At 39.9% G+C, this 26,646-nt stretch overlaps 1 protein-coding gene across 2 annotated transcripts; it reads left to right on the top strand.

Annotated features, from left to right (window-relative positions):
- Positions 1 to 26,424, top strand: gsna (gelsolin a). 2 transcript variants are annotated; one of them, XM_036587923.1, is made up of 17 exons: positions 1 to 190; positions 10,337 to 10,534; positions 11,722 to 11,876; positions 13,385 to 13,546; positions 13,861 to 14,010; positions 14,098 to 14,187; positions 14,296 to 14,428; positions 16,017 to 16,321; positions 16,519 to 16,652; positions 17,187 to 17,277; positions 18,468 to 18,494; positions 20,385 to 20,555; positions 21,351 to 21,525; positions 22,695 to 22,816; positions 23,416 to 23,493; positions 23,838 to 23,898; positions 25,432 to 26,424. In XM_036587923.1, the coding sequence occupies exons 2-17, from the start codon at positions 10,342 to 10,344 to the stop codon at positions 25,599 to 25,601; spliced, it is 2,217 nt and encodes a 738-aa protein (XP_036443816.1). In that variant the 5' UTR covers positions 1 to 190; positions 10,337 to 10,341; the 3' UTR covers positions 25,602 to 26,424. The 2 variants fall into 2 exon arrangements, with proteins under 2 accessions (XP_036443816.1, XP_036443817.1); XM_036587924.1 differs by lacking the exon at positions 18,468 to 18,494 and having other exon boundaries at positions 8 to 190.
- Positions 26,425 to 26,646: the final 222 nt, after the last annotated feature.

Below are 26,646 nucleotides of genomic sequence, written 5' to 3'. Positions count from 1 at the left end.
TGTCTGTGCACAGGGGGGAGTGGTGGACTGTGTGCCGGATTCCCCTGTTTTTAACCACCCTGAGTCACAGGGGTGTTGCCCTGCCCAGGCCCAGGACTAAAGCAGCTTGCAGCACAAACCCTTCAGCCTCCCCACAGCGTGGCTACACCCAGCAGCTCCCGGCCACTCTGAAGCAGTCAGGCAGCAGTAGGTAAGCTCCTTTCGACAGATTGTCATCTCCCTTTGTTCCACATCTACATTTAACTGCATAAAATGTGGAAGCAGCTTAATCCCAGGTTACACTGCAGTCTGTAGTAGAACTGTTGTTGTTATTTCTATACACGCCAGACACGATACGCCTGTCTGGGTTGTATGTTACATAATAGTTTAAGTGGGCTTGGTCGATTCTTATTTCAAGTACACTTCAAGTACTTTACTTAGATCTTTTATTTGCATTTCAGGCGCGTATGCAAACATCTTTTTAGCAGACCCAAATTTCCAATCCACAACAAAGCCATATATGGTGTGATAATGTGAACTGCAGAGATGCCCATCCCTCAAGACACATGCATTCATTCATCTCACAAGATCAGCTTTTAGGCAGATGTTATAAAAATCAGTGTTACATATATGCGGCATGGCTTAATTTCAGAGCAGTATAACAAACAACATCTTCTAATGAAATGATGTGAAGTTAGATGGCAGTAAAGAGTGAATGAATACATGCATGCCAGACATAAAGGCTGGGCTGGGACAGCAAGACTCAGTCTATCAGTAGTGTTCAGCTTTGTTTCAGTCATGTTATAATGCAGAGTGTTCTTTGATTAACATCAAGCATCCAGTGTTGGTTTACTGTTTCGGAGCATCACAAGCTTAAAGTAAATGCAAAGGTTAATATCATATTGATGCAGACCTGGTTATATTATTTCAGATCTAATTTGTAGTGAAAACATATATAATATGTAAGATGTAAATGAAAAAAATGCTGAATCTTGTGGCGTGTAGTGTTGGTGAAGTATAATGTTCTCTTACTGTAATGCACTTTTGTGGGTAATGTATGAGTATGTGTAATGTATGTGTTTCTGCAACTCATTTTGTAGCATGAAGCATTTCGTTAGAGTTGTAGCACATTTCCAGGTACTAAATGATTGCTAAATTTATGAAGTTCTTCGTGTCCCACATATGTGATTCAATATTCAGATGCATAAAAATAAGATACTTAGTTACACACTTACATATTTTCAATTGAAACAGCATTGTATAAATGTTAAATCTAAACTTGTTTTAACAATAACTGTTGTTGATCCTTCATTTATGTCTTTGTCTCTGTAAATGAATCTGTCCCATATTTACACGCCCTTACTGTGACGCTGACCAAATGACCTGAAATAAACTATTTCAAAGACAAACAAACCTACTTTTGCTGGAGACATAAGTTAGTCAGAGAGTACATGGACAAACTTTGTTTTATATTGTGAAATATACTTAAATATTAGCAAATAGCTGCTTTATGTTGTGAAATATACCCCAAATATTATTAAACAGCTATTTGTTATTGTGAAATATACCAAAAGCATTAGTAAATGGCTGTTTTATGTAGCAAAATAGACCCAAAGTATGAGTAAATGACTGTTTTATGTTGCAAAATGTACCAAAAGTATTAGTAAATGGCTGTTTTATGTTGCAAAATTACCTAAAGTTTAGTAAATAGCTGTTTCATATTTCAAAATGGACCCAAAGTATTAGTAAGTGGCTCTTTTATGTAGCAAAATAGACCAAAAGCATTAGTAAATGGCTGTTTCAAGTTGTAAAATAGACCCAAAGTATTAGTAAATAGCTGTTTTATGTAGCAATATATACCCAAAGTATTAGTAAGTGTATGTTTTCTGTTACCAAATACCCCCAAAGTATTATCAATCATACATTTTATATTGTGAAATATACCAAACGTATTAGTAAATGGCTGTTAATAAATATTTTTTCCCATAAATTTGGACAGCCAAAATTGCCCATTTGCAAAAACACCATGAATATGCTGTGGCTATATACTTATAAGTTCAATAAAACAGCTTACAAATCATTGTGACAATTAAGAAAGTTTACTTCAGCACTCAACTTTCAAATAAAGTAAAGCAGTACCATTCCAGAGTTAAAGGAGCACTGTGCAGGTATAACTTCAGGCCCACAGGCTACATGTATCACCTGCTTATTTCACAGCATTATAACAATCACTTAGGGCTTCTCTTACACATGACCTGTAAGCTATTCTAAGTGAACATAATGCATTTACGTTGGCATGAAGCAGTGTCATATGTTCTGGGAATTTCCTGTTTTGATTACTAAGTAACCTCTTATGTGAAGATACCCTCCATCACCACGGTAACACAGGCAACACAGCTAAACACTGTCGTTGCACGAGTTGCATATACCAGAAGAGGAAGTGCTTGGTATTTTAATCTGTAGCATCACTTCATGGAAACCTGAAGTTACTGCAGTGATGAAGAGCACAATGAGTACTTTAGTGGTGGTTTGTGTCTCCTTGTGTTTATGCACAAAAACCAAATACATAAAATATAACTGAAACAAAAGAGAGCAGTGCACAAAATGATCTATTCACAAGTGAATGCATATTAAAGGGGCACTCCTGCCAACATGAAAAAGGGAACTGTTATATGCTAATTCACATCCTCCAGTGGTGCGGTAGTACTATGTAGAGCAAGATTTTCTTGTTTTAGGACAGTCAGTCTCTCTTATGATGATATATCTTGAAGGTGAGAGGAACTTTTGAAAAATGGGGATGGATTTTTGGGGATGGACTGTTTTAAAATATCTTTTTTCCCCACTAGCTCTAGCTGGTGAATGAAGAAGCAAGCCAGATAGTTAACATTATTGCTAGGAAGCCAAATATCTTATTGCAGCTGAATAACTGTAGTAATTATCTTTGAATGATCATTATCATTACAGTTGAGAACACAGATTACTCAAATGACTCATATGAAGAGTAATAGCTAAAGTTAGCAAGGTCGCTTCCGGGCTATCTAGATATCTTACCTCTTACCTCAGGTTGGCTTGTTTTCTCCAGCTGAAAAGGTAGAAAACTTGTCAATGGCATCCATTTTATTCTAAATAAAGATATAAGCACAGTTTGTTCAACAACATTAAAGCTAGCTTGGTTATATTTACTAACCTATGGATCAGTTGCTAGGCTAGCAGTCAGGATTGGTTGACACCACTGAGATTCACATTGGCTGTATATTGTGCACCTTTACATAATGTATGCTGGGTATTGTAGTGAGAAGACATTGATGAACGAAAACATGTGAATGGTATAAAATTGTGAACCAGTGCGGCTGAGGGGTAAAATTTTGAGCTCCAGAATATTCCATAACATGACAAATAACACTGAAATCTGGTTTTAGGCCTCACACTTTTTAACTGTAGGAAATATATCTAAAATATATCATTATACGATTGTTGTAAGACGATTACAGGCTAATGTAAACTAATTCTAGACATGTTTACTTTGTCTATTAGGTTAAATTATAATACTGCAATGCTAGGTAATTTTACTCATACACATACATCCATACAACTGTAGGTAAACATCTCTAGAAACAGGTTGAATAAGGTTCTTACAGTTCTCATAATAAGAAATTAGGTTGGAGTTGAATCGCATTTACTTGCCTACAGTGAACTGTTGTTTTATGAATAAGTGACAACAGGCAATATTAGATATGCAGTATTAACGCAATATAATATTCCCTCAGGCCTGATAATGTATCAACACTATCATTACCCTACCAAGAACCTGGAAAGGCATTTCATACAAATTGACCAAAGACTGATAACGTACTAGTGAGAGACATCCTTTGTGTTACAGCCACTGTATTTACCTTGGCCTTAACAAAGGCAGCCTAATCTATGAACGACTGGCTTCTTGTCAGAGAGGGAAGTGTAGTCTCAACTTCACACAAGCAACTGTCCCAGCGCCAGTGGACAGACGCCCAGCTAATCTTTCATTCCTGCTCCTCCAGCTCTCTCCTTCCACTGCAGCCCAGTATGTTCTTCATCGACCTGCTGCGTTTTACCCCTCATCCATAACCAGCTGAGGCAGACATTAAATTGCACAGCAAAGTGCCAGCACAGCTCTCTCAGATCCCTCTCCTGAGAATTGGAGATCAAAATTCATCCTCAGTCGGTGTTTATGGAGTGCTTACAGATCAACATGCAATTACACCGTGCAGTTTGTGCGGAGAAGACTTTGAACCCTTATATGGTCTGGTTTACGCTTCTGATTACTGTCCTCAGAGCTTCCGAGTGACTTTTCTTTAATTGTGTATCAAGGCAGAGTCTGTGCACTCTTGAATTGGAGGCATACTCTCCTTTGGATAAACATTAGGCAGGGTTAAGGGCTGAGTGGGTGTCTGAACACCCCTTGCTGAAGTGCTAACTAAAGGGCTCAGGAGAAGGAGGTGGGGGGTGGAGTCTGGCCGTATGGAGAAAATGAGTCACCTAGGAAGCTCAGACTGAGGGATGTTTCATGAGGAAACGTGGAAGCACAAAAAAGAGTCAGTGCTTCCAACAGTGGACTGTTTAAGTCATACAGCTTATGTGGTATATTTTTGCCAAGTGTGTCAAGCCTTAAAGGGCCCATATCATGGAAATCTGAGGGTTATGTTTTAAACAAAGCTGCAAAAACAGACTGGTTTGAATTGTTTTTGTGATGTCATAAAACAGCAATGCATTGATTCATATTCGCCTGTTCAGTATACAGTTAGTCCACCCAGTCATGACTGTTGGAAATCAAAATTCCTCCTCAGTCAGTCATTCACGTGGGCTGCTTTTAGAATGCAGCACAGCACAGGACAGCCAATCAGAAAAGAAATCATTTACATTATGAATCTTAAAGGCACAGTAACAAAAAAAAACAGCTGCTAAGGGAAAAGAGTGGTGGGAAAAATGGTAATATATAAAAATGAATTATGTCTGGTTTTGGTACATAAAACCACACAAATATCATAAGGGAATCAATGGGGAACAATACAGGAAAAGTACAAGGTATTAGCCTTTTAAGTTCCTCAATTAGGAATTGTAAAGGCTATTGTCTTCCCCATGTAATAGCAAAGCAACCGTAAATGTACTACTGTTTTAGTTCAACCAGCCTCGAAAGGCCTTAGTGGTTACTAAAACAACAGCTCCTGATTAGGAAATGTTTTAATTAGGAGTTTTAAAGCACCACTTGCTCTCCCACAGCGCTGATAGTCCTTTAAACTGTAGTTTTACAGTCTTGGGTATTACATATCAACACTTCCTCTACCATCCCACAGAACAAGCACACAGGCAGCAAAGTGCAAAGATGATGTAATGTGTTTGATCTGTAAGTGGCTCTGCCTGCAGTGCAGCATGCAATTTGAGCACTGGCAATACTCAGAAACCAGGAAATACACCTCCTTTCCTACAGGAGTTTGATGAATTTGTCTCAAATGTAGTTGTTTCTGCTGGAAAGCTACAGTTGTAAAAGATATTAATGTTTATTTTGACTAGAGCGCTGACCATATCTGATATTTTCTTATCTGCTGTTGTTGTTACATAAACAGTTGTAAAAGATCCACCTCGATTACTGTCATGGAGAAATATGCATTACAGGGTTACAAGTACAGTACGAGGAATAAAATGTAATCAGTTTAGCACAGTAACCCAGTGTCATCTAAACATTCTGCTATTTCAGAGGACAATAAATATATCACAAAATATGAGTTTGAAAGATTGGCCAAATTTTGACATGTCTAGTGCTGATTAAAAATTGTTAAGCAATTATAGGTAGAGCTGTTGCCTAATAGTTAGAAAGGCCTGGGTTTGATTCCCCCTGCCAGGTGCTTTCTGTGTGAGTTTGCATGTTCTCCTTGTGCCTGCGTGGGTTTCCTCCAGGTGCTCCGGTTTCCTCCCACAGTCTAAAGACATGCAGTCAGGCCAACTGGAGATACTAACTTGTCCCTAGGTGTGTATGTCTGTGTGTCTGCCCTGTGATGGACTGGTAACCTGTTCAGGGTATGTCCTGCTTCTGGCCAATGAGTGCTAGGACAGGCTCCAGCACCCCCCATGACCCAGGAGCGTAAGCAGATTAGATGATTAATGAATGAATGAATATTATTGTGCATCTCTGTTTTTGACAGTGCGCAAGAACCACAATTGTGTCTATCCTTTCTGTCAAAAAAAAACATAATTGGGCCTACTCACTGCTGCAGCCATACCCTTGGTTTAATTTGAATCTTTGGTGTCAACATAGATGACATAGCTACTCTTCCCACACTAAGATCTCAGTTCTGTACCTCATCTTCTATAAACCCTATTTCAGTCATAGGACATATATATTGTCTTGATATTGCACCAAGTGTACAAAAACATCTACCAAAAATTGCTCAAGTTTGTTGACTTTCATCAGTTCTCAAGAACTGGATCAGATAGATCAAATAACTGAAGGCTGTGTTCAGAAGTTCAGAATTATCTTAACAACATGGAAAATCTTCCATCTCTGACATTGTCCTTCTCCCTACCCCCATACAGTAATGTGTATACAGTCACTTGTATGTGGGTGTGATTGCATGCTCACTGGCTAAGGCTCTTCTCTAAATTCTCCCATGAGGCCCTGAGGGAGACATCAGTCATGTGACCTGGTCTATTTATAACCTTTTTGGGCCAGCAAACTGCCTCACATTGCTACATGTAAAACTGGGAGTGGCAAATTCAAATTGACTGGACTTTTTCACAGATTCTGTCTTTACTGTGAATTAGTGTTCAATGCGAGAATACTAATATCACACACCATCTGTAAATTAATTAGTCCACGTGTCAGGCAAATGTAATGCTCTAGATTCCAAAGAGACTTCGCTTGTGTACACATGTACACTTTAAATCCCTTGGCAAAGATCTAAGACAGACTATTATTACGCTTCCACCTAAGACAGCTGCAGTCAGTGGCAGGACCCAGAGGGAGCAGTTATGTGTCTGATCATAGTTTCTTTAGCTGTTATATAGCACTCTCGAAATAGAGCTGTACGTGCAAAGCACACATCGCTTGATGTGGATTCGATTAATAATGTCAAGCTCAAAGGAAGCATGATGGTAACTGTTGCCAAGCAGAGACAAGCTGCAGTGGCCAGGGGCGTGGTCCTCTTTGAAAGATGCTACTGCATTTTAACAGCTGTGTTTAAGATGCTGCTTTGTGTTTGAGCGCCTCCTCAGATTAGGCTTCATAGACGATAACTATACAAGCATAAAAGCATCGCTCCTTTCAGATAACAAATTCTGTTTTGCAAGTATATTTTTGTTTTTGACTTCACACAAAAGTGTGTGGATACTGCGGACAGAAGACCTGCTGAAGAGTCACCCTCTCTGACCTCTTTGCCAGCGCCTAAATCTGCAAAGGAGAAAGCTCGGAGAGCGCATATGCTAGCTAGCACCATATTAGCTGAACATGAGGCTGCAACCATGGACTCAGGCAGAGCTTGAATACTCTCACAGTGTCTCTGGATGAACTGAAAAGCACTTTGGCTGAACTGTCTGCTCATGAACATATTGAGTCTTATTGTGCTATCATTGACATTCAGTTGCTGCACTGGTATTTGTGGTATTTGGTGTTATTGGAGTCATTGGGTAGTTTATGACTCAATAAAACTACGCATATGTTGGATCTCTAAGGGTTATAAATCATAGGGGTTTTAAAACATTTAATGACCTAAAATGATCCCAATCAATTCCAGGCTATTCTTACTTCTTATATCTCAGACTTTGCTGCTGCATTCTGGGGCTATGGGGTTCGATGTTCTTAAATCCACTTCTGTATCTCCTGGTGCAGTATTCACAATCTGTGACATTCATTTCTGATGTTTCCCACAAGCCTGGTGTAGTCGAAAATTCAATACTTAATTTAAATTTTTATCAAAAGGTGTATTTTAACATTAAAATCTGTAATTTTACATTTCATTTTTGATGTTTTCACTTTGGAAAGGGCCACTGCCAGGTTACACCAGACAACAGGAGTCACAGTGGAACACTGTCTAATGCTATTGCCTTTGTAAAAGAAATGCTTTGAAAATGTCATGCGTAAAATGAATGACAGTAGTTTGAGAGTCTCTTTATTACTGTTTGAAGATTATGTGCATCAAAGTTGTTGTTATGTGTGTTTATTTTGGTTTATTGTGTAATATACCAAAAACTTGAATAAAAATATATTCCTTAGAAAAGTCAACAAGCAACATGAGTGCCTTTGTGGGGAAATGAAAGATTGCTGAACATGGCCTTATAATGACCTGTGGACACCATGCCTTCAATTACAAACTAATCACAAAGCCTATTCATTAAGAATGTATATTTTAATTGGTGCTTTTTAAAAATCATGCAACCATTTAAAAAAAAAAAGGCTAGCAAATGTCCTTCCTCTGCGACCTGTGAAGCGCCACCTCTTCTAACTGCCGCTCACACAACGTCATTGAAGAGCCAAACGCGCTCAGAGGAGAACGCCAACCGCCAGTTCTGTTATGTCAGCTAACATCACGTTTGAGTGGTGAGGGGGAGACGAGGGGTCATCCTACCCACCCAGAGGGCGAGGCCAATTGTGCTCTTATGGACTCCCGGCCACGGATGGCTGTAGCATCACCAGGGGTCGAACTCATGATCTCCTGCTGATAGGGCCAACACATGGTTGCGCTACTTGGGAGCATTCAAGTAAACAATTTTAATTAAATAATCACGACAGATTAGTTTTTATATAAAAAAATCTCCAACATAAACATCTCCAGTGTGTATGTTACTTAACATAAAGTGATCAAATCTGATTTGAGGCTTAATTTCCAAACAAAGCCATGTAGTGGTAGACCAGACTCTGGGCCAGGCGCATGAATTGAATGTCCTTCCCTCAGCTGGTAAGAATCAAGAACAAATTCCTGGTCAGCGCTGGAAAAGAGGACTAGGCCTTGAGTGCTGTGATTTAGTTTTTAGTGGTGGGAAGGAATTCTAAACCAAGGCTGTTTGTAAAATAAGCGAGCGGGGTATAACAGTAAATTCAGGAGGACGACGCTGAGAGAAGCTGTTCATAGCATGTTAGCAGCATGAATTCATATTGAGGAAAGGGCGAATGCACAGTGGCTTTTTGATGTCTGGTGTGTTTAATTGGGTTTAAGCTTACTGGAGTGTTTATATACTCAGGGTGCTACCATGATTATTAATACAAAGATTTTTGATGATTCCAAGTGATATGATAGAGTCAGTCATCGCTGTGTATTGCTATCTATTTTGCAATTTTTAGTTTTGTACATTATTGCGTTTGGCAACTGCCCTTTACTTTTTTTAATTGTGTGAATTTTTTAATGATGAATGGACCAATAGGAATGTTCCAAATTTGCTCAGAATAAAATCTCTTTACATTAACTTACATTGAAAGTAAAGGACATTTTTGCACCTGTAAATTTTACCATCTTGAACGTTGATGATATGCTGTGCATTATACTATATTGTATAATCTACTGTTTCTACCTCAATCTCATGTTCCACGCTGGTCTTGTAGCAGTCTGTGAGAACATGAACAGATCTTCTGGAATGACCGCTGCCTCATTAGCTCTTCTTATCCAGGCATCTCAGGCGTTTCTTGCTGTGGCCTACAAAAACAACAGTGCCAAAGCTCAGTTATACTAGAGAGGAACTGCCCAACCTAAAAAATCCCAAACATCCACATACGCCCCCATGTGTGGCTATAAGCTCTATTAGCTCTACGTTCTAAGAGCCACACTGCAGCATCATGCCTAAATGTAGTTGGAATGCAGTGTTGACTGTTGACTGCAGTGAGTGTCTGTCCGAGTGATTGTACATATTGTGTAAGAATGTAAACGTGATTGTGTTCGGGAGGATATGTGGCATAACTGGTATAAATCTGGGCAGGCTGCAGCTGCCTTTCTGAGTCACAGCTGTTCCTCTTCCTGAGGGCTTTGGCTAGCCCAGCTGTCTTTCAGCTCAGAGCTAAACTTCCTCTGCGTTCACTGTAGGCTTTGGCATGGGCTATTGTATAGTGCACTAGGCGATGCGCTGTGAGTCTGTTGGGCATTAGGTGAGATGTTGTAAATGGGAACCATGAACATAATTTTATCCCGCAAACTGTCTAGATACAAAAAAGCTGCATAATCAGAGCAAAAGTGGTTAAACTGGTAGAAACAACTGCCTGAAAAGGCACCACACTTGTCCAACAGAAAAAAAAAGTATGAAATTGACACTGTTTAAAAATGTCCATTCCTGTTTTAAATGTTGAGATGAATGAGTTAGGTATGTTTCCATCACTGTGGCTAAACTGAGCATGACCTTTCTCCAGACAGCATGGTGTCCCACCCTGAGTTTGAGCGGGCAGGCAAGGAGCCTGGCCTGCAGGTGTGGAGGGTTGAGAAGTTTGACCTGGTGGCTGTGCCAGAGAACCTCTATGGAGGATTTTACACAGGTGATGCCTACGTGGTCCTCAACACCATCAAACAGCGCTCCGGTAACCTCCAGTACGATCTTCACTTCTGGCTCGGTAAGAACCAGGTCCTGATGGGGTATGAGGAATGTGCCAAGTCAAGGACACAACTTGGGTCCAATCCCATTTCACCCCTTGCCCCTTACCGCTTAGCCCTTAGCCCTCTGTTTTGTTCATGTCTAGGGGTAGGGTGTCCCTGATTTTTGTTGAAATAGAGGCGTAGGGTGAAGTGTTAGGGCTACATGGCCCTCCAAACGGAGTTTTTTCAGAGACACTCCAAACTGAGTGTTATGAGAAAAAAAGAAAAACAGGCAAGATCGCTGTGCAAGCGACCAAAGAAACCCGCAAATGTGAGAATTTTCTCTCTTAAAAATTATGATAACCACTGTATTATCTGAGTTTAATGTCGCTTCAGTGTATTATGGTCCTTTCTTCATAATAAGCATAAAAAATCGCTAATAGCATGCTAATGTCTCGGTAGCTAGCTAGCTAACTTTCCCATTCCACCTTAAATAGTCCAGCAGTTTTGACGTCCGAGTGCCACTGCTGCACCATTTAAGGTGGAACAGAAAAAATTTAAACAAGAAGCTGGCGAATGGCTTTGTATCACCAAAGAATAAGCGGTGGGCGATAATAAATAATTGTTGCATCCCCCCTCTTTGAAAGCATATGATGCCCTAAATATAACTAAAGCCCAGCAGCGAGGTTGCTGAACTTTACCCTCCTCTGCTATCACTGCAGACTGGCAGGTTCGCCTACAGAGCACCGATAGTAGCCTGTTAATGAAGTAATGTGTTTTTTTTTGTTTTTTTTGCGGGCCTGGTTTTGTAGGGGAAGATTTCAACCACTTGAAAACAAGGGGGTAGGGGTAAAAAGAAGAAATGGGGTTGGGCTTTGGTCTGCTAAAAGATTTAAGCGTTTAAAAACAATAGTTCAAGTAGAGATTGAGTGAAGAATGTGTCATTAATCAATAATTTACTGTACTCCTGGAATGCTTATAATTTTTTAGAGCTTAGTGTCAGTAAATCTGTCTCACAGTGTATAATTCCCTCTCTCCAGTCTGGCTCCATGCATTAAACAATTGCTTCATTCCTGTGACAAAGTAATTGATTGGCCTGGTTTGCTAGGCAGAACCATTTAGGACTGGAAAGTTTCTATGAGAATCAAAGTGGTGCCACGTAGAGAGCTGTGCAGGTTCATCGTTTTGTTTAAATGTGCAGCTAAATTCCCACTCTGTTTTCCAGGTGACTTCTGCACGCAGGATGAGAGTGGAGCCGCTGCCATATTTACAGTACAACTGGATGACTACCTGGGTGGAAAACCCATCCAGTACCGGGAAGTCCAAGGCTTTGAGTCTAAAACTTTCCTGGGCTACTTTAAAAAAGGTCTCCAGTACATGGTAAGTGGCCAGTAAGAGTGATGTGGCAAAATCGAGAAAGTTTTTAAAATTCAGACGGGATTAGATCCACATGGGGAGAGGGTAATGTACTTAACGCAGATGATCTCAGTGATTTTAGTCCTGTCCAAATCCATTACTTTAGTAAGTCACTTCAGTCACTGCATGCTCATGTGGAAATAATGCCTGGTTATATTAATCCTGTATGACTTATTTATACTGCTTATTATATTTGATCATGTCCTGTGGAAAGTGTAAAGGTACTCAAGGAAAAATATTCTGTGCGGCCTAAACCAAACTGAAAAGTACTGGCCCAATTAAAGTGTTTGACTCCAAAATTTAAAAGATGCAAAATAACAGAAAAAAGTTTTAATTTATGCCATGATATTGACTAATTTAATAATTGTAATTTATACAGAGATTTTTTTGGTAGCAACCCTGACACATGATAGAACCGTACCATAACCATGTCATAAGTTGTCAAGACAGATATTGTTCAGAAATGTAACAGTGTCATGTTACTGTTACTGACAATTGCCACAGCAGATGCCGTAATGTTTGATGTTATGTGTTGGGAATTGTTTTATTTTCTAGTTTTCTGTTCTTTTTCCTTTTTTTTAAGTAGTTATTCATTGTTAAGCAGTATTAATGATGAAGAGTTCTTATAAGAAGTTACCTATGGTCTGTTCTCATGGTTTGAACAATAACAACCAATGGCCTTTGCGACGCCCCCTGAAGGGGATTTGGCCTCCCCGGGACAGAGCACTCACTTTACAAAACTAAAGTATTTACAACAGGATCCCTGAGAAAGCCAACTCCATTCTTACACGATAGGATCTAAGGCTCTGAGAACACACTCAGTTTTACAACGGTACCAAGGGTCCTGGGGGGGTCAGTCGATCACAAGCTATAAAAGCTGTGTGCCTGAACTTCTGTTCAGACTGGGCGTTGGTGGCAAACCTGTACAGAGCACTCTTTTGAGTAAAAGCATTGTTTATATGAACTCTTCCATGGCAAGATGAAAGATTTTTATCATATAACAGCTGCATGTGTCATGTTAAATTTTGCTGTGTACCTGATTAGCTGTCATAATATCAAACATAATCATGTGACATTACATTTACCTGTATTGGTGAGCTGATAATATCATATTCTTGTACGTAATCAGTCCTTACAACTCACGACAGTGTATGACATCCTCAATGACATTTTCATGGCAAGGTTGTGTCAATGTTATGTAGCAAAGTGTGACTGATTTCTTATCCTGTGAGAGTAAAAATTAGACATTACTCCACCTGTCCATGTAAAACTAATCCTGTCTTAGCATCAGAGTTTAGCATCTCTGTCTAGCAGTATCCTTTGTACCCTGTTTTTATCAACTGAAAAAGTGTAGTTATCAGTATAAGCATGGATTTAGTGCTGGTGATTTCACTTCATGCTAATGCAGGGAAACCTGTAAATCTTCATGTGGCTATAAATCTGTCTCTTCTTTTTTCTCTTCCTCCTCTCAGAAAGGAGGAGTCGCCTCAGGATTCAAGCATGTTGTCACTAACGAGGTAGTGATGCAGCGTTTGCTCCAGGTCAAGGGTCGCCGTGTTGTCAGGGCAACAGAAGTGCCCGTGAGCTGGGACAGCTTCAATAAGGGAGACTGCTTTATCCTGGACCTGGGTAATGTGAGTACCTAATTGACTGATATGAAGGATAAGACATACTTTTAAAAGTTCGATATGGCAATGTTTCAAATGGTTCCAGTTCAGGGGTGTCCAGATCCAGTCCTGGAGGTGCTGGTGTGGTTATTTCCCTGCTACAACACATTTGCTTCAAATGAACAGTTATATGCCAGGCTTAGTAGGTGTATTTGAGCAGGGAAATACACCCAAAACCTGCTAATGTGCTGAAGTCTGGCCCTCCGAAGCCCTCTGTTAGGTCAGCCCGTTACAAAACCGTCATGAAATTATGATAATTGTATCATCTTTGTGGATCACAGGAGATCTACCAGTGGGCTGGATCCAAGAGCAATCGCTTTGAGAAGCTGAAGGCCACTCAGCTCGCCAAGGCCGTCCGTGATAACGAGCGCAGCGGCCGAGCTCGGGTGTACGTATGTGATGAGGGTGTTGAGCGAGAAAAGATACTGGAGGTAAGAGCCTGGAATGAAGCTGAAAGTACTCTTCTCATGCCTGGTCATACAGAATTCAGTACAAGATGTTTTGTCTTTTGCTGTCAGGTTCTAGGAGAAAGGCCAGACCTGCCTGAAGGAGCTGATGACGACCTCAAGGCAGATGCTTCAAACAGGAAACTGGCTAAACTGTACAAGGTGCTTTGGTTATTTAAACAGATAAGGATGAAGACTTAAAGAGCCATTTCAGTACAGACAGACTGTATCGTACTACTCTTATGTAAACTGCTGTCTCCTGTTCCGCAGGTTTCAGACGCAAGCGGGACCATGACTATGGCCTTGGTTGCTGATGAGAACCCCTTCTCTCAGAGTGCTTTAGAGTCCACTGACTGCTTCATTCTTGACCATGGCTCAGATGGCAAGATCTTTGTGTGGAAAGGTAAACAGTCAAAGCAAAGAGTCTTCAATTAGTTCCTTAAGCTCTTTATGTGGAGAGAATTTTTTTTAAAAAGGCATATAAACATACTTTAGTCACTTTTTATTGTTCGTCTGACTGAAGTGATGTTTCTGACCTCTAAAAGAAGCTGTCAGTGATGGGAGTTGTGGTGTGAATGTATGTCAGAAACTGCCATACTGCATTTAACATCAGAAGAGGCTCAGGCAGCCCTGTGGAGCTGCAACTTATCACTTTCCTTTTGATATATTTGATGCTTCACATTCGTTAATGGGTCATTCTACAGGAACGTCCACTTTTCTATCTCTCCATAGGTGTCACTGGTGTAACAAATTGTCATTGGTGTTACATATAAGAAAGGTAACACCTGTGACATTTTTAATGAAAAATGCATTTTACAAAATGGCTGCTGCAGAGCATCAAACCACATGTTGTTAATCGTGGAATATCCACTGAAATATGTCATGTAATCCATTGGTATTCTATTCTTCACAATTACCTACGAATAAAGTAGGTCATACCAGTGACGTCAACTGAAAGCTTCATATGAAATCATGAGCTAAATGAGAACATTTCTGGTCACTGAAAAGACACAGTGGACTCACCATGTGTTTTTTTTTTTCATAGATCCTCAGAAAATAGGTGAAAGGAAGTCAAGTGATGTCATCAGTGTGATTTTTATTTCAGAATAAAAGATTTTTTGTTACGTTAACACCAGTGACACGACTCCTGGTTACAACAACTTTCATTATATATTTTATCATATTTATTTAGCATTTGTTTTCTTTATGTCATTTAAATAATATATTTCATAGTCATTATTGATTTATAGACTATTATGGTTATAATTGCAGAAAAATTTTCTTCAAAACACTTCTGTGGTGCTGGGAATTCTATATAATTTATTTAAAATAATAATTGATTTAAAACACAATATTGCTAAATTGACGGCTCAAGAGGGTATAATTGTTTAAATAACTCAGTTTTATTTTAAAATATAAATACATTGGAACGCTAACAGCCTGGGCTCGATTCCTGGCCTTGTGACCAGGGTCGTTTCTGTGTGGAGTTTGCCTGTTCTCCCCGTGTCTGCATGGGTTTCCTCCGGGTACTCCGGTTTCCTCCCACAGTCCAAAAACATGCAGTCAGGTCAATTGGACGTGCTAAATTGCCCCTAGGTGTGAGTGTGTGTGATTGTGTATGTCTGCCCTGCGATGGACTGGCGACCTGTCCAGGGTGTATCCTGCCTTCCGCCCAATGACAGCTGGGATAGGCTCCAGCACCCCACCGCGACCCAGAAGGATAAGTGGTTTAGATGATGGATGGATGGAACGCTAACATGTTTTAAAGTGTGATATATCTGTAAATGCTAGGGACACGAAAATGGACGTTTCTGTAGAATGACCCTAATGTAAGACCGTTTGCATCACAACTGCTAGAGGACATGTTTTAACAGCTTTTCTGAAAGTGTAGGCGCTGGCATCTACTGCAAGCCAAAAGATACAATTGAAGTTTACCATCCTTGTCTATGCATCGTCCTTCTTTTAATGCAATGATGACCTTCACCCAACAGGAAAGGATGCCAACATTGACGAACGCAAGGCAGCCATGAAGGCAGCAGATGAGTTTATTAAGAAGATGGGCTACCCCAAACACACCCAAGTGCAGATCCTTCCCGAGATGGGCGAGACACCGTTGTTCAAACAGTTCTTCAAGAACTGGCGCGATGTGGACCAGACAGACGGCATGGGTGTGGCATACGTTTCCAACCACATCGCCAAGATCGAGAAGGTGCCATTCGATGCTTCCACACTGCACGACTCGCCTGCCATGGCAGCACAGCACGGCATGATCGACGATGGCCGTGGAGAGAAACAGGTAAGAGTGAGCATTGGCTCTGCTTGGCTTAGCTCAGTCGTATTTTAATGAATAGTGAAAGCTAAGCATTAACAGCTGTCTATGAGGTACGTAGAGGAGTAGAATAAACATTGTTTATGTTTATGACTTCCAGTGAGTGGGAGATTGTGGAGAGGTAAGTGGAGTATGTTTGGTCACATTATACCCTGTCCTTTCAGATCTGGCGTATTGAAGGTGGAGACAAAGTTCCTGTTGATCCCTCTACATACGGTCAGTTCTATGGTGGAGACAGTTACATTGTCCTTTACAACTACCGCCATGGAGGCAGACAGGGACACATCATCTACATTTGGTAAGAACTTCATGATCACCTGTGGTCAACCTATATCAGCAAAAATGCTCAATTCAATTAAATTGGGTTCAGACTCTTAGTGAATAAGCCGATGTTCAGGTAAAAGATGATATATTTTGGCTTTTGAGAACAGGATTCATGATTAGGCAGTCCGACAGAGTGCAACAGACATACTTTCATTGGTTGGAATGTATGGCATTAGGTCGAATCCCTCACCTTTCATCGCATAACATTCAAGACAATTGTTGCCTATTTCAATACCAATTTTAACAAGCCCTCATCAGCTTGGCCTTGGGTAGCATAGGTGTGATGCATTTCCAAGCGTTGAGTCGAAGTTGTTGAGCATGTTGAAAAATGTGTTCAAACACTTTGGAGAGTGATATAAATACTCAGGCAGCTGCTTAATGATGCTGTGTGACGGCGGTTTAAGAAATACAGGCACAGCCTTCATCAGTAAACTCTGATCGTTCTGTTAGCAGTTATTTGGGCAGATCATTAGAATCAGTGGTTTACTGAGTGCTGTTGTTTCTGCAGGCAAGGTTTGGATTCCACCCAGGATGAAACTGGAGCGTCTGCAGTCTTGGCTACACAGCTGGATAATGAGCTGGGTGGAGGACCTGTGCAGGTAACCTCACTGAACCACAACAGAGAACTCACTGTCTCTGTTCTGTGTTTTCCATTGATTGTTTGCCTCTTAAGCACATTCTCTAAAAGACTATAGAATGCACACTCTTAAAAATAAAGGCACAAAGATATTATAGAAAAATCACTTTTCATTCCCTAATGCAGTGCTTCTCAAACTGGTCCTCGCAACACATGGGGAAAGAGCAAAAATATGGACCGTCTAGGGGTCCCCGAGAGCCCGTTTGAGAACCGCTGCCCTAAAGAACCTTTTAATGGACAAAAATCTGTTTTTATAAATGAGATGTGCAAGTCTGAAGAACCTTTTTCAAAGTTTGAAGGGCCCATATCATGAAAAAAACTAGTTTTCCTTGCTTTATTAATAAATAACATTTAATATAGTATTTAAACATTGTTAAAGTTTCAAAATGTTACATACACTTTCTAGTCCATACAGTGCATATATGGAAATGAAGCTACAAACTTTTTGATTGTTTTGCTACAGAATTTTTGATTGTTTTGTGATGTCACATTTATATACATCTGTCTGTTCATAAAGCAGTTTAGCCCCACCCATTCACACTGAAGCTATAACGAGTGTTTCAGCTCAGGGCACTTTTTAAACGAGGGCCGCCAATCATAACGAAGCTTGTTTAAGGCATAGTGACAATTCACTAATTCAATATTTTAATTATTGAATTAAACTATTATTCAATAGTTTGATTCAAAGGGAGGTCTGAAAAATTAATGGTCAAGTAAAAATTTATTATGACTGTTTAGTACATAAACCACAGAAACCTAGAAACCTAAGCAGACCTCAGGGGAAAAAATAAGAGAAACATGTAGGATACGAGCCCGTTAAAGAAACTCTAAAAACAGTTCAAACCAATTAAAGGTTTTTCCTAGAGCTGTACATTCAAGCCAAGAACCAGTAGAAGCCATCTGTTTTTAAGAGTACAGTTGACTGCAGTGTTGACCCGTATCTGCACTCTGTGGCTTTGCGACTCTCTAAATTACCCTGATGTTAAAGTCAACTTAATCTTTACAACCCTACAGGGTAAATTCTGAAATCACTACCTGCCTCATAGACCTACATCACTGTCCTCCTCTGACCTTTTTATATGTTTACTCAGCTTCATCCTCATTTGTCATTCCTTCCTGTCCCTCCTCCATTTCCTGCCTATCTGTCTCTAGGTGGCTGGTGCTCCTATCACTACTCAGGTAGCTGTATCTCAGGCCAGCATGTCTTTATACAAAGCCTTAGCACTGATACTAAAATTACTCTTGGGCTCATTTAGATAAAGCAAAACGTCCTCAGATGTGTTTTGCATGGTTTGATCTTTATCCTTGTCCTTTTGATGCTTGAAGAGTCTGTTTAGGTCCAAACAGGACATTCCACCGAGGTCTTTATGAGGGAGTTTCTCACTTTTTCCTAATTTATTGCGAATTATCACGCTAAATTAGACAGCTGACGGAATTTAATGAAGTTGCCAACTGTTGGAGAATGGAAGTAACTGCATACACCATACAGAATGAACTATTTTCTTTGACACAGTTCAAGTTCTGCATAGGCTGCACATTCCCTCATACCTCATGTCTCATCTGTGTTCATGTTGCTGCTTGCCCATGTATGTTTGTGTACATGTGCTAATAATGTGTGAGTGCATACCTCATTTTATAGCGTATTTCAAATTGTATTGTTTACTGTATGAAATTTGTGTGTACTTCTTTGCATGTAGAATTCAATAATAAACCTGTCCAGCATGCACAGGTTAAAGGGGCATGCCACCAATTTTTAAACATCTCTGCATAATTAAGTTGTTCACATATAAACAAAGTCATTCAGAGTAGTTAAGAGTAGTTAAATGTGCCATTCTAGAGCCAATGACAGAGTCAGTGTTGCTCACAACAGTGTTGATGGGAACCAGAGGTCAGAAGCAGAAGAATGCCTCTAAAAGCACCCTCACAGAAAGTAGTTACATGATTATAAATACTTTGCTTAGTTGCAGATGACAATGTTTTTTGACAGTTTTGTGGAAAGGTTTTGCCCTAAAACACATTTTTAAAGCTATTCATGGGAGAGAAATACATGGAGGACACTGTAAGGTAAAATATCACCCAAAGAAAACTTATTTTATCAGGTTTACTTCTATTTTACCATTAGCAACATTATTTACCATTCCGCATCAAAACACTAAACAACTTTGTTTGAAATATGCAGAAATTTTAAAAAGCTGGTGGAAGTTCCCCTTTAAGATGCAGTTTGCAGGATCCTAGGTAGGACCTGAGGATGTTTATCACTTGCAGTTGAATAAATAGTCTTAATATTTGCAGATAAACAGTTTGTACAGGGGAAAACAGGCCCAGCAGAGGCTTTTAGGGAACTTAATTTGGCTCTGAAATGGAACCATGCTAAATGTGAACAAGTACATAATTCAGGCAGAACAGTCCCATGTTTGGGAAAGGGAGCAGAAAGCCCTTTTTGTGTGAAACCTGATGATGAAGCAAGGCTTTTTAAAGGGGCTGGACGGCCCACTGTAACACAGCCAACCACAAAGGCTGCTGGGAATGTTGGCGCTAACTCTACATTCCAATCAGTCGGCTCTCAGCTGCCACCCTGTGGACATGTGAAGAACATGTACATATACTAAAATTCTGCTCTGGCAGAGAGTGAGTTTTTAAACTTGTGCAGTATGTGAAGATGAGCAGCAGATTAGTCCCGGGCCATGGAGATAAGTAAAATGAGTAATTAGAACTGTATGACAATTAAAAGCCCATTTCCAGTATAAAATGTGGATGCTCTTCCTCCCTCTACCTACTTCCACTTTGAAAAGCTTCACAAAAATTGGTTGTGGGTGTGTACAGTTGTCATTTTTTGAAACTATTCAGCTTCGTGGCATCACACAATTTATTTAAATTGGCCATCTGATCAAAACATAGTCACTCTTAAGAAAGTGAAGGCATGAAACACTAGCTTTATTTGTGTTTCACGGTTTTGCAGAAACAAAGTCAGTATTGACAAAATTCTTCGCTGTGATGTAATTTGTATCAATGCACAATTTCTTTTAAAAGTACATTTAAATACGATTTAACTTTGGGTCTGTTTCTCAGGTGCGGGTGGTCCAGGGTAAGGAGCCTGCTCACCTGATGAGTCTATTTGGTGGGAAGCCCTTGGTGGTGTATAAGGGAGGCACGTCCAGAGAGGGAGGCCAGACTGAGTTTGCACCTACACGCCTCTTCCAAGTGCGCTCCAACTCAGCCGGCTTCACCCGGGCTGTGGAGGTTGGTATCTGATAGAAATATGCATTCTGACCAATTGTGATATTTGAGTGTCCATAGACATTAATTCATTAATATTAATTACAAGGTAGAATAAAAGGACCCCAATATCAATGTGTGTTGATGATAAAATAATAAAATAATTTTTCCACTGCAGTAAAACTTTTCTCCACTGGAATTCCTCTGCATATTTCCTCTGAATATCAGCATGCAACTTTGTTATAGATTGTGTATAATTCTTATTCATAATGCACAAATGTGGTAAACTGGTGCCAAATCTAATCTATTAAGTTATGAAACCAGTAAATTATTGGTCTTTGTATTTTCTCCCAGACTTGCTGTCATTTCATTGGAATAGTTAAAAGAGTAGTTTGACGAAACATGCTAACGTGGCTAACAATGACTAGGCACCATTTAGCATGCTTTTGTCTGCATCATTCAAATTGGGGCCTTTTTCTTTTCATTCGTTGTTACCTTTTATGACTGAACTATTCCTTCACGTAAGTATCCAGTTACTCGTGCACACCCCTAGAGGCTACCGCCCAGGGCTTCTGGGAACTAATCTGCACTATTATTTGTGACTGAGCAAGAAGGCCATGATATGAGGCTGTAGAGCAATCACACTGGCCTTTGATGCCCACTTACTCAGTGAAGTAAAGCAAATTGCAACTTCAGAAGTTTTAAGGAAACTCTAGGCTAATTATAGTATAATCTAGACCAGAAAACAGCCCACGCTTCAGTGAAGCTCTTGCCTCTCATTAGTGTTTGATTTCTCTTTATTTAAATTCTCCTCCTCAGGTTGATGCTGTGGCCTCTAACCTGAACTCCAATGATGCCTTCGTCTTGGTGACCCCAGGGGGCTCCTTCCTGTGGGTGGGTGTAGGGGCCAGTGACCCAGAGAAACAGGGGGCACAGGAGCTGTGTAACATCCTTGGGGTTTCTGCTTCCGAGATTGGAGAGGGAGGGGAGAGTGGTGAGTAGTATTGCACCAACACAGAGGGGCTATAAACTACACTAATATCTAGGGTTGCACCAGTATGTATGTACTTGACATTGCCGATACCAGTACTGTGCCAATAGAGAATGCTGTTAACATGAAGCAATTCCTGACTCGCACACGCTATTCAGTGATGCGTGGATGAACACCAGTAGATGAAACGTACCTAAAGCAAGCAACACATCGGCAGTGTGGGTTGACAAACAGTAGTAAAAATGCTTATGGGAAAATCTGTAACGCTAGTCTTCGGAGGGAAGGCATATGCAGTGGGTGATGCACCAGTTGGTATTTTTCCTAAGGTATTAGTTTCACTGGTATACCACAAATAAGCTAGATAACATAATGTTCAAACAATGCAAAACATGCTAACCAGCACCAGAGTCAGGGATCTTTCAGCCGTCTCTCATGTCATGTTAGTCCAGGCTCCAAGGGAGTGAACATTGGCATAGGGTTGTCCTTTAGCATAGCAGCCTGCAAGCCGTTCATTCAAGTTTGATATGTTTTATTTATGACATAGAACATTTATAGGCCACTTAATTTAGATGGAGTTAGTATTGGTACCAGTACTCTGTATGGACAGATGCTTAAGGATCAGGTATCATACCTGTATCAGAAGAGAAAAAGTGGTATTAGTGCATCCAAAATAATAACTGATAATGTTCATTTTTTTTTTTTTGCATTTACAGTTTACACAGTAATCTATATATGAGGTGCAGTGTGCATAAGGCAGGTGAAATTTTATTGCTCAAATGTTGCTCTTTGATGGCTCAGAACACTTAATGTGATTCTATTAAATAAAGTATTAGATGAAAAAGAGACATGAAACACTTCTTACCCAGATAAATATCATGATAATAAAATCATAATAGTCTCAGCATCAAAACTATCAAGGTGCTTAGTCTTAGATGAGGAGTGTTTGAGTTCCTGTCTTTTGTTCAGTTGAAGAGAAACATTGTCTTGGCGAAACTGAGCAGAGCAGACTTCACAAAAAGCACAAGTTATCATTTTTGACAGATGTTTCATGTATTTATGATTATACAGATCTCTGGATCAGTGGCAAGTAATGTTGCTGTATGTATTGGTGTTGGTTGTACAAGCTGCAAAATGTGATATTAATGCTTTGTGTTTTTATAATTCACATGCAGATGATTTCTGGGCGGCTCTTGGAGGAAAGGCAACGTATCGCACCTCCACCAGGCTGAAGGATAAGATGGACACTCACCCACCCAGACTTTTTGCCTGCTCAAACAAAACCGGACGCTTCATTGTGAGTGCTTTAAACTGTTCAGTCCAGTTCAAGCTGGAGTAGCTTTACAAATTCTGTAATTTAAGTGATTATCAACAAGATCTGTCAGTTTAATTTAGCCTGAACCTGCAGTGTGTGTAGTTTTTGCAGCCTGAAAGAATCTGCTGAATGTGTATTGTTTTTACAGTCTGATAGTAAATTCAGTCTGAAGTAACTTCATACTGGATTAAAATCGATCTACAGTCTGACAGCAATAATCATAGAGTGATTTTAATCCAGTATAAACCTGTAGTATATGTAGGTTTTACAGTCTGACAGTAATAATTAGAGTGAATTTAACCCAGTATGAATTGGTACTGTGTGTGGTTTATATAGTGAGTGTAGTTTTTACAGTCTGACAGTAACAGTGGAGTGATTTTGATCCAGTATGAATCTGCAGTGTGTGTAGTTTTTACAGTCTGACAGTAATAATTATAGAGTGAATTTAATCCAGTATGAATTGGCACCGTGTGTGTAGTTTATATAGTCTAATAATAATCATTTTAAAGTGATCTAGTGTGACTCTGCAGTGAACTCTTGAGTAAAAGAGAAGATGCGTGCATTTTTTTGTGGTTGTGCAGATTGAGGAGGTGCCTGGGGAGATGACTCAAGAGGATCTTGCCACAGATGATGTCATGATCCTGGACACCTGGGACCAGGTAACTCTTCACATTATCCCATTTCCTGAGATAACTAGAGAAGTGAAATGGCTGAGACAAATTGACCAATCAACATTTCACAGTGACCTTTAAGTGATTCTCCCTAGTAGACCATCGGAGAACTTCTGCTCACCATCTAAACCTGAATACACTCACAGAATATTAGTTACATTGAGTGAATTTTAGTTCCTTATTATTTCTTGAGGTTCTAAACCTAAAATAATGTGGACTGATTCTTAAGTAACCTCCACTTTGTTATATGCCACAGATCAGTGCATCCATTGTCGGTCCACTGCGCTGACGTCTCCTGTGGGGTTTGTAATTGCTGTGGTTGTGTGTTGCAGGTGTTTGTGTGGATCGGTAATGAGGCACAAGAGGAGGAGAAGACAGAGGCAATGGCTTCAGGTGAGACTCATTAAATTCTTCACTCATGTGCAATACGAGTAATGAACTCAGACATGTGCTGGAAGCACCTCATTATGCATGTTTTTCAGATTTGCGCTGTAGTGGATAAAAACAGCTTAAGTTAATCTGCTTCATGAAAGGAAAGAAAATACATGCACCCTGTCAATTAGGCAGGCATGTGCAGCAGTTATCTTAGTGTTCATTATGAGTGCATTTGAGAAATGGACATTATACACACATCTGTGTGGATTTGTGAATGTTTAAATCAAAATTTGTCATTTTATAATTGTGGGATTATCAGTGGGAAATACATTACTGTGTATAAGTTTTAGGAACCAGAGAAAATTAGGGAAAAAAAGCTATTTATCTGGTCAGCAAGTATTAATTTGCTCAGAAAAGCACTTTTACAATCAATACAAGCAGTATAAATATAAGCACTGACTTCAAATTTTCATGTGTTTGTTTGACTACTTCCTGTTTCTATCAATACTTCATTATGTTAAATCAAGTTTGCTGGTGATTGAATTTAATAAATAATTTACTAAATCTCTGTGATGGCTGGAAGCATTGAGGAGAATTCTTGAACCAAACTTTGTTCTTCAAACTAGCTCACAAGATAGAAACTGATTCTTTGAAAACAAGAAATTCTATCCGGTGTCGACCAGAGGAGGATGGGTTCCCCTTCTGAGTCTTGGTTCCTCTCAAGGTTTCTTCCTGTTCCTAGGGAGTTTTTCCTTGCCACTGTCGCCACTGGCGACGCTCATGGGGGCTCGGACCCGGATTTCTTTCTGTAATGCTCGTTTCCTTGTAAAGCTGCTTTGTGACAACACCTGTTGTAAAAAGCGCTATATAAATAAACTTTACTTACTTGCTAATATCATGTACAGCAGGCATGTCAAACTGGAGACCTTCTGGGCCAAAGTTCTGTGGATATTAGTGTTTACCCTCATCCAAAGTTCTGAATTCAGTTCATGAAGGCTTCGCTAATTAGCTGATGAGTTGAATCAGGTGTGTTTAATGAGGCAGCGTGCTGAAGTCTGCAGTGCTTTGGACCGTGAGGACTGAAGTCTGACACATGTAACGTACAGCATCTAGTTCTAGAATAGTGTGTGGAGTGTAGGCCCATAGTGAAATGACCCACATTTGAAACACTCCTTATAACGTCAATGTGAATGGGTGGGGCTAAACTGTTGAAGGCTAAATAGACAGATGAGAAATACAATGATTTTTTATAACATCATGAAAATAGTGAATACAAAACTCTTTTTGTTTTTGCAGCATCCATATAAGGACTGTGGATGAACTGTACTTTTTAAAACATCAACCCCTTTTTTTTACATTTTTTTAAAGCAAGAACAGTTTGGTTTCTATGATATAGGCCCTTTAAAAATGTCAACTAGGTTACCCATGTTAATATCAAAATGTGGCCCTCCTTTTGTTTTGCCTCCTCATGTGCTATATGTAAATGTTTAATATGTAAATCTGTTATTTGGTCATATTAGCACAATGCTAAAACTCTGCCTTGTCCTTCAGCTGCCCGCTACATTGAGACTGACCCGGCCAAACGTGACCCACGCACGCCCATCGTGAAGATTAAGCAGGGCTCAGAGCCGCCCACTTTCACCGGCTGGTTCCTGGGCTGGGACCACGAATACTGGAGCAGCGACCCTCTTGAGCGGGCCATGGCCGAGCTCGAGCTGTGAACCTTCACTTCTGACCCTGATCTTTGACCCCACTGCCTTAGTAATAATAATAGAAGTTGCCCTTTTCCATTTGAACAGGCGTAGCTACTGAAAGACCAATGTAAAAAGGCAACTTCTACCCAGATAGCCTTACTGCCCCAGTCTGTAGTCACCAAAGTCGAAACAGGTAAAGCAACGTGAATTCTATGCACTTTTGTTACAGCAATATTTAAGTGGTAGATATTTGCTTTTTGGTAGAATTTTATTGACATTTATGTGGCAAACATGTAAAAGGGGTTTAGACTGAAGATGATACGGTGTGTTAATGGCATTTTAGCCCTAGTCAGCAATCATGAAAACACAGGATTAGCTATGACTCTTAGGCTGAAGCATAGAAACATATGTTTTTGCAAGACTGTTATTGTTAAGCAGACAATAGTTGTCCTGTTGTTGCTGTTGTTGCTGTACTAAAAACCTCCTGGTGATTCATGACTGGGCCTTAGAGCAGACTGAAATAGAGCAGCCTTGTTCTTCCTGCATGTTCCATCTAGTTAGTTTGTCTTTTTTTTGTGTCTGAACTGAATTTTTTAAGTGACCAACATTTAAGGGCTTTTAACGGCAACACTAGCTTTACCAGTGAAACTTAGCAACATATTTGCACTCGTCAGTTCATGTAATGTTGATTTTTATAACTGAAATGAAGCCATTTCTCATATTATAGTGCCTCCATAGCAATTCTCAATACAACTCGATGGCCACCATTACTCAGCATGTATTTCTCTGTTCTCCACCATTTGCCTGATCCTGCTGAATTAAAGTGGACATGTCCCAAATGGCGGACTAAGCCCTGTGGTCCTCCTCAAAGTATGTGGTTTGGTGATGTCAACAACATGCAGATTTAAAGGGTAAGAGAACATTGGGGTGCTGGGTTTAAAAGTGTGCATTACACAGGCTACACGTGTACAGCACCCAGCCAAATTATGTTAATGGTAGTACTCATTTTAAATCATTTGTTTACAAGCATAATCAGTCACAAGTTGAACGGGAATTACAGAGTTTTTATATG

This window comes from Colossoma macropomum, unplaced genomic scaffold (assembly GCF_904425465.1).
Source record: "Colossoma macropomum unplaced genomic scaffold, Colossoma_macropomum, whole genome shotgun sequence".
NCBI lineage: Eukaryota > Metazoa > Chordata > Actinopteri > Characiformes > Serrasalmidae > Colossoma > Colossoma macropomum.
Note: the sequence above shows the minus strand (reverse complement) of the source record. Positions and strands in the feature narration are given on the sequence as shown.